The 8,665-nt window shown below is 33.9% G+C and overlaps 1 protein-coding gene across 3 annotated transcripts in view; it reads left to right on the top strand.

Moving 5' to 3' along the window:
- LOC110096449 (protein DEFECTIVE IN MERISTEM SILENCING 3) overlaps nt 1–7,721 on the top strand; it is a 39,317-nt gene extending 31,596 nt beyond the window's left edge. The window contains exons 2-8 of one of the 3 annotated variants that reach the window (XM_020822436.2): nt 1,959–2,085; nt 2,285–2,399; nt 2,637–2,874; nt 3,327–3,410; nt 3,533–3,853; nt 6,659–6,911; nt 7,282–7,721. In XM_020822436.2, the coding sequence (XP_020678095.1) occupies nt 2,014–2,085; nt 2,285–2,399; nt 2,637–2,874; nt 3,327–3,410; nt 3,533–3,853; nt 6,659–6,911; nt 7,282–7,290 (1,092 nt within the window). In that variant the 5' untranslated portion in view covers nt 1,959–2,013 and the 3' untranslated portion in view covers nt 7,291–7,721. Of the gene's footprint in view, nt 1–1,937; nt 2,086–2,284; nt 2,400–2,636; nt 2,875–3,218; nt 3,411–3,532; nt 3,854–6,658; nt 6,912–7,281 lie in introns of all 3 variants that reach the window. The other 2 variants (XM_020822430.2, XM_020822423.2) reach the window with 2 other exon arrangements.
- Nucleotides 7,722–8,665: the final 944 nt, after the last annotated feature.

Genomic DNA, 8,665 nt, shown 5'->3' with positions numbered 1-8,665 from the left:
TTTCATTTCTAGGCAGGATGATCATTCACTTAATTTTATTGTCTACTAGTTCTCATGATCTTCAGAGTCAAAATCACACATATGATTGTAATCTACAACATGAAAGCTATGTATTGGTCGAGTTTCCTCAATTTTTAAGTAAATATTCGCATTTATCAAGCATATGAGAAAATAGGATGATACATACAAGGCTACTCAAAAGTCTAATTTTATCTTAGTATTTCACCAATAGAAATCTACCCATATGCTTTAAATATCATAGTCAATTCTTGTATTTAATTATGAATTAGTTAAATTCATATACATATTGAAATAGCAATTATCCTCCTATGCAATTAATGCCGTATTTTGAGAAAAAGTTCAATGCATATGATTTCAAATGCTTTTCTCCCTAGGGGAAGAGTTTACATTCTCTTATTAAGTTCTTTTTACATCCACTTATTCATATAATCCATAAATTCAATATTACACCAATAATTGTAATTTATAACATAAGATTTATATTGTTGATTAATTTTCATGATAATTTAACCATTCATCAAGCATATCAAAAACTTAAGGATGTATTGGAGTTATCTAATAGCCTTTTAAAAATCTAGTTTTCCCTATTGTATTTCACCAATCAAAACCATTCAATACATGTAAAAGATCATGAACAAACCATGCATTTGATTCCAAGCCATTTAAACTCTCAACAATTTAAAATCATAATTATTTTCTCATGCAATTAGAGACATTTATTCTGAAATTTCTTTTGCATTTTATAGATGCCAATTGATCTTAATTTTGAGTGAAAGAATATTAGATGAATTTCGTCGTTTGAGGTTGGAGAAATTTTCTAATTTGAAGCTATATTTCCACATCTTCTTCAAAGTTCTCAACAGAATCATTATCATCATACTCAATATGATATTTTTCAATAAATTGGGACTTGAAGCCTCTTTTTGTGTACTTTTCAGAATCAGTACAATTTATTGGAGTTTTCTCCTCATAGTCATTGGAATCTGGGCAACATGCTTCCTTTGAAGGTGACTAAGGGTGTGCATTATTTGGATAAAGTTAAAAATTTGAAATGATATTGTTTGGTGTGTCTGGTTCAATTTGTTAAAGCAACAGTTCAATTACTAGTTGTAATTTTGACTCTCTTTGATTTTTGGTTATTAATTTCAATTTTATTTTTTAAAATCATTCAAAGAAAAAAACTAAATTATAGTAATTTCTTCAAATGTTGAAGTTAATAAAAATCCATGAATTGTAAATAAGCAATCAATAGAAAGATCAATGTGGATAGTTATTCTTCATGTTAAAATAATAAATTGTTGGCCTTTAAAAGAGAAGCATAATACTAAGTTAAGTGTGACCGAGATGAGGTTGTTCAGGTGGATGAGCGGCTTTACCATTAGAGATAGGATACGAAATGTGCATATACGTGAAAAGGTTGGAGTAGCTCCAGTAGAAGATAAGATTAGAGAGAGTCGTCTTAGATGGTTTGGTCACATAAAACAGCGGCCTTCCGATGACCCGGTTAGGAGAGTAGATGTATTAGATTGACTTATGTTAAGAAAGGTAGAGGTAGACCTAAAAAAACTTGGTTAGAAAATATTAGGAATGACCTTTCTTTATTAGATTTAAACGAGAATTTGACTTTTAATATGACACAATGGAGAAAAAGGATTCATGTAGTCGACCCCACGTAGTGGGATAACGGCTTGATGTTGTTGTTGTTGTAATGTGTGTTATTAGATTATTGGTTAAAATTGATAAAAGATTTGATTGAGCTACTACAAGTAGCATTTATTAGTCTCACCTATTGTTTCTTGCATTTAGCTTTATATCTTGTACTTCATATTTGCTTTGTTTGATCTTTATCAAAATCCAATTTTACTTGCAATTAGCTTCATGTTTTCGCTATGATGTTTACAAATTGCTTCATCCAGCTTGCTGTCAATCATTACTAGGTAGCATCACATTTGGTTATAAAGTAGATCATTTTCCCTTTCAATTGGAAACTTGATGTCTACAACACCCCAGAGCAATTCGCATGGCGCAGCTACAAACTTTGAATTACTCAAGAATTCAATTCAGGTTTGTATTATAATATCTGTATGTTTTGTAAAAGTGCATCGCGAATTTTACAGATAGCATATCATTTATCCTTGTTGTTGGAAGCAAACCTAACGGATTTTCTTAAGATTGAAATGCTGCAGTTTGGCGTCATACTATTTTTTTATCCCACTGGCCTTCTATAGGTTTACATAATAGTTCATGGTTTATTTTCTTACAGAAAGAGCAGGATAACTTGCAGAAACTGACACAGGAGGTCAAGCATCATGAAGACAATCTGAAATTTCTCAAGTCTAATGTGAACATTATCCATGAGTCTATCCATCATTTGCAAGGTTAAGTCAATTTTGGCATCTTTATTTTTCTTTACACCCAAGTTTGAGATGTTTTCTTTTAAAGATAATACTTATGGGTTTACTGCTTGAAGTTTGCTTGATTACAATTAACTATCTCTTAATATAATATGGAGTACTGTCTTAGGCAAAATAGTTGGTTAACTTATTCTTCTTTACTTAACAATTATTTTGTTTCTTCGCAAATGGATTTGATTTGAAACATCAAAATTTCCTTAGGTGAGCTGAAGGAATGTCATTCATCTGTTGTGGCTGTGGAATCAAATGGCAACATCACTTTTATAAACTCTGAGAAGCAGACACTTGATCATATACAGCAATTGGATGAAACAGCTGCTGGCATAATTTGTCAGGTAAAAGATCAACATGGTTCAGTGGCATCTACCCTACGGTGCACAAAGGATATAGTAGGAATTGTTGCTTCACTTGGAAAAGTAAAAGATGAGGAGCTTAGCAGGTTAGTTTTATGTCCCTTTTTTTTTGTTGTTGTACTTGATTCTTCACTCAGTTTGTTTTATGCAAGTATGATTGAGTTTTGTTTTTCAATTATTATTTGTAACTATGATTCATTGTTTATCCGATTAAAATCTATTAGCTTTCTAGAATGCAATTGTTTAGTTTTTTTGCAACGCCAGGCTTCCTCAAAAGTACTTTGATAGTTAATCTCTTGATCACAATCTTTTTAATGTTAAAGCTCGTCACTCCTTTGTCACCTGCAACTCAATAAGCATGCCATATGAGAGTCACCTGAACATTTTTTTTTTATATTACTCATTTGAAGTTTCAAAAAATTTAAATCAGAACATTATCTGAGTACTTGGGATTGGACACCATGTTGGCTATTGTTTGCAAGACACTAGAAGGTGTTCAAGCCCTTGAACGATATGAGAAAGATGGCTCCATTGACAGGAATACTGGTCTTCATGGAATTGCCCCAACAATTGGAAGGACAATGAAAGGTAGATTTCATGTTTTTTGCCTTCAAAGCTTCAGGTAAGTTTCATGTTCTCAGTCTTATTTCTGTTTGATGCAGACATATTGTGCATTTCTCATAAATGGATGCTTTCACACATTGGCAATTTTTAATTCATAAATCTGTTTATTTTTGTTTTCAGACCATTTGTTGGTGAATTTCTCTCCGACGATCCACAGAAAAAGCTTGCATTAATGAATCCAAGGCTACCAAATGGGAAGCTCCCACCGGGATTTTTAGGTTTTGCTGTGAACATGATCAGTTTGGATGACATACACTTATCGTGTGTCACAGTTGATGGTTATGGACTAAGAGAGACATTGTTTTTTAACTTATTTTCTCGTCTACAAGTATATAAAAGTAGGGCTGATATGCTATCTGCTCAGCCTTTCATAACAGATGGTGCAGTTTCCTTGGATGGAGGGATGATCAGAGGCTGTGGTTTATTTTGTCTTGGAGACAGGTTAGCTTTGTGACTGTTAATGCAAAAGTGGCTATTTTGTTTAGCCTTTCATATTTTTAGAAAGAGGGGACCTTTTGATGCAGCAACTAAGATGAGCTTTTAGTTTTAATTTCAGTATTCTTGAATTTATTAGTATTTTAGGTTTGTTTTATTTATTTATTTTAATAGCATATTATTTTGGATAATCTTTAGTTTTGACTGTTGAGTCATCTAAAATTAGATATGATCATATTTGAATTCAAGTTGAATAATCTATATTTGGTAAATGATATTTCCAAGTAGGTATTCATGGTTTTTAATCGAATGCAATTGAATGATGAATTAAATGAGTAAATCTTCTTCTTATATTCTTTTATATCGTCATTTCTTGGGTCCTGATCTCCTAATAATAATTTCTTGTTTCTCACTACTCTCAGCTGCATCATTTGATGTCAAAGCTGATTAACACATGTTGGTCAATTCCATCAATTGCTTTTGATGTGAAACTACTAGGAGTTATGTTCAAAATTAAAAAGAGAATTGTTAAAGTTTGTCAAAGCTGATTAACACATGTTGGTCAATTCCATCAATTGCTTTGGTTCTAGCTCGGACAACACCATCTTGTACCTTGCGCACCCTGCCTCGATCTCGATTGATAGGATCCCCCTATAAATCATCATTTGCTTCTGCTTGTGATCAATCACCCTCTTTCAACCTGCAATCGTTAGCTACCCTTGTGGGTGATCCTTTCATAGCCTCTCCTAAGTCACGATGCCTCATCACTTTAACCGTTGCGCGGATTTTTGGTTTCAATTCCTTCATAAAGTTTCCCTCCATTACAGTCTCTAGAAGCCAATCCAGTCAACTGGCAAGGTACTCAAATTGCTCACGGTACTCCACCATTGTCCCCTCCTGCATCAAAGCGAAGAACTACTCATAGAAGTCCCCTCCCCTGTTGGTTTGAAAACGTTTCAACAAACAGTCCTTAAACTCCCTCTATGTCCTTATTAGTCACCTCATTCCCCTCCACTGGTATCATGCTAAAGCTTTCCTTTCCAAGCACATCCCGACTGCCGTCAGTCTCTCCCCCTCCATCAACCTGTTGATGGTAAAGTACTTTTCCACCTTGTAGATTCACTCATGGACATCCTCTCCCTAGAAAATAGGCATCTTCAACTTTCTCACCCTTAGATCGCCTTTGTTTCCTTCATAATTTCCCATTACCCAAGAGGGTGATTCCCCTGAAGTGTCACAATCATCACTTCTACATTCGTACTGAAGCCTTTCATCAAATTCTCACATTCTCCTTTCAAATTCAGCACCGCTTAGATCATAACAAACCCCACCCTTTTCAAATTCAGCCCCCCTTTGATCATAATTACCCCTTTCCCTTTCAAATCCCGCCCTTCTCTTCAAATCAGCACCTCTTCATTCTTTCCCTACCTCCTCCTGCCTCTCCCCATAGCCTCTACCCGACTCCTCCATAGGAATAGACCCTAGGGGAGGCATTTTGTCATTTTCCTTTTCCAAAATATCCACCTTTTGATCTGCCCTTCATCTGATTGGCTTAAGGTTTTCCCCACTTCCCTGGCTCTCGGTGCCTTCCCTCACCTCTGATGGTGATATTTTCGTTTGGCTCTCAAGCACTTTCTTCAACATCTTCTCTTGGATCAAAAAATTCGAATCGATCTTATCATAGATGACTGAAATATCATTTTTTAAATATGAAACTTGAGTTTGTTGATATGAAATTTCAAATTTCATTTGTCTGATCACCTTTTCTAATACTTCTACCTTTCTTTTCGCCAAAAGTCCCCAGATCTTTGTTAGGCTCGAAAATTTGGATTTTCACCACAAAAACAGCTAAAATCTCAACCTAAAAAAAAAAAAAAAAACAGATGCAGGAATTTTCCAAAAACAGTCTGGAAACTGCTCTGATACCAATTTGATAAGAAGCGCTTGTAAAAATTTAGGAAAAGCCTAGGCTGAAATCTGATTTTTGCAATTTCAGAAAATCAATAACAAGAAAATTAGGAATAGAACACACAAGAACATTTTTTTATTGAAAGTTTTATGAAAGAAAATACAAGTAAAAGTGGGAAGATCCGGCTCTCCCAAATCTCTAGATGCTGCTAGAGCCCAAAACCTAAGATAGATTTCAAATTTCAGCCAAATTCAAGATGCCATAACTCTAGGAAAACAAAATATTTAATGCATACAATTCAAAAGGAAATCTCTAAACAATCCCTAAATTCAAATTTCCCTTCTAAACTCCTAAATCTTTCCTAGTCAGAGCTTTTTGGTTATGCGGTTTGGCGGCCCGTACAGGAGGCGGAGAAGTTTCGCCTTTGTTCTGCATGAGCCATCTCATATGGACCAGCTGGATCAGTCCAAAGGACCGGTCTAACAATTTATTTAGGGAAAGAGGGTTGATTTGAATTTAGATTTGGGAGGGAATTAGTAAGGTTTATTTAGGGAAAGATGGTTGATTTGAATTCACATTTGGGAGGGAATTAGGAAGGCTTATTTTGGGTTTATTAGGTTGTTTTAATTTCATTATGTGAATTATGTTCTGCTGTATTTTTTTTTTTTGAGTTGTTCCTTGTGACGCTTAGGATTTGTGGAGAATCGATCTATCTCTCGAATGGGAGATCAACCTGTATCTTGGTTTGTTGTGTCGATATCTCATTCTTTCTTGCTGATTTCTGCTGTGTATTCTCTTCGTTATTGTTGTTTTTGCTGTGTGGAGATTAGCTTCCTACCAATGTTCTTTTCTTATATTTCCTTATTTATCAGTTTTTGATTAAAATTTCTGGTTCAATTTAGGAATGAAATTAAGGTACAATTTCCTTTGGTGGATTCAAAACCAAGTATACCTAGAGAAGTACTTGAAATTGAGCAGCAGATCAAGTTTATGGAGTGGAAGAAGGAGATGCTCTCTTCTGATATACAAAGGGAAGAGTCATTATTAAATACCGTAAAATGTTTGCTGAAAGCCAAGTCTGATGGATATCGGAAGCTCATCAACGACGAACTGCTGAATAAGGGACGAAGCCCACCCCTAGGCCAATCAACACAGGTAACACTCGCGTTCAAGTAAAAGAATGTTTAAAAATGTCCATCTTTTGAACTTGAATAACATCACACACAAGATTTGGAGTGTTTTCATAGCTATTTCTGCTTCATCACAAAAAAAAAATAATTCTAACTCGCCATTCCTCATTATCAAGATTTTATTGACATCTATAAGGTTTCATTTGGGATGACTTTCTGACTGCTTCTTAAAACAGATTTTTAGTATAGAAATTCAATTTTTGTATCAAAAAGCTGTTTTAAAAACAATAAAAAAGCCGTCCCGAACAAAGCTAAATCTTCTCTCTGAACCTTATATTATCATTTGGCATTTTGGTTTTAGTGATTGGTCGGCTGATAATTTTGGCAAATTTTAGGCTCTCTGATACAAGTTGCAAGACGGCAATAGTTTTTTTTTGGATTTGGAGTTTCAATCTTGCCCATTTATTAGAAGACTTGATAATTTCTGTAATGCTGCCGGCTTCTAATGGTCATCTTAGCGGCTTCATTCATTACACTCTCGCCAAAGCAGAATAACAAATTTGGTGTTAGTTCACTGTGTAAATGATTTGCTCTGAAATTTCTGCTATTCTTTTTCCAATCTAACTGACAAGATGTTCTTCAATGTAGAGAGAGGGAGCAATTGTGCATTAGTACTGTTTCTTCTTGCTAACCTTTGTAATCTCTTATTGACGAAATGTAGTGAATGTAATAACCCCTTAACATCTTTAATGAGATGGAACAATTAATCGTTAGTTCGACAAGATAGATCTATGAAGTAAGCGTCTGTTATGTTCCTCAGGTCTTTTTTTTGTGCTGGGTATTGTTTTTTTGCGAGATTTCACATGAAATCGATTAGTGTTATTCTTATGGAGATGAACAAATTATTATAAGTCAAGTGTGCTTCCCAAAATTGTAAATGGAGGGGTATGTATTGGTTTTGTTCTTGATATGTATGAAATTTTGCTTGGTATTCTCCATAATGGTAAGGGACATTGTTGAATCCAATTTTATTTGGGAAATTATTAGGTGCGGAGACCGGACGTAGAGATACGTCTGAACATCCACTTAAAATTTGACATGTGGAGTGTACTTTGATTGCATTTTTTATGCACTTTATTTACGTTTTACTTGCGCTTTGATTGCATTTTAGTTGCGCTTTTTTACTGCGCTTTGACTATGTTAGATAACATGTTTGTGGGTGATGCGCAACTGTAAACTTCTATAAATATAAACTATTTGTTATTAAAATATTAGTACATAATTGTTTGCTGCACCTATTTTATGTTTGGAAGGTACATAAGTGTGTATTGGTTATATAAGGGATTAAAATATCATATTTTCTCAATAAAAATGCCAAAAAAAATATCATTATAACATTCAGATCAATTCATATCAAATAACATGTACAAAATCATGACTCATCATCAATCCATCAAAATAAAGTTAACATCATTATTTTAAAAGAATCTATCTATATCATAAAAGGAGTATCTCTACAATAACAATTCTCTCAATCTACTCCACTGGTGCTTTATCTTTGAAACATATAAACAAGCAAAGTGAGCATACAATTTAATTGGTTACATGAAACATACAATTATATTCAATGTAAGGTAAATCAATATGCATATTGTTATCAATTTAATCATATTCTATGCTAAATCAAGATTATTCTAAACTTATCCTTATACCTATTCATATATAGAAGGATGATCAAGATCATCAATTTAGAATCATATGTTCATGTTTGCTCTAATG

The sequence above is a fragment of the Dendrobium catenatum genome, unplaced genomic scaffold (assembly GCF_001605985.2).
Source record: "Dendrobium catenatum unplaced genomic scaffold, ASM160598v2 fragScaff_scaffold_716, whole genome shotgun sequence".
In the NCBI taxonomy this organism is placed as follows: domain Eukaryota; kingdom Viridiplantae; phylum Streptophyta; class Magnoliopsida; order Asparagales; family Orchidaceae; genus Dendrobium; species Dendrobium catenatum.
The sequence above is the reverse complement of the archived record's forward strand: the minus strand, read 5'-3'. Positions and strand labels throughout refer to the sequence as shown.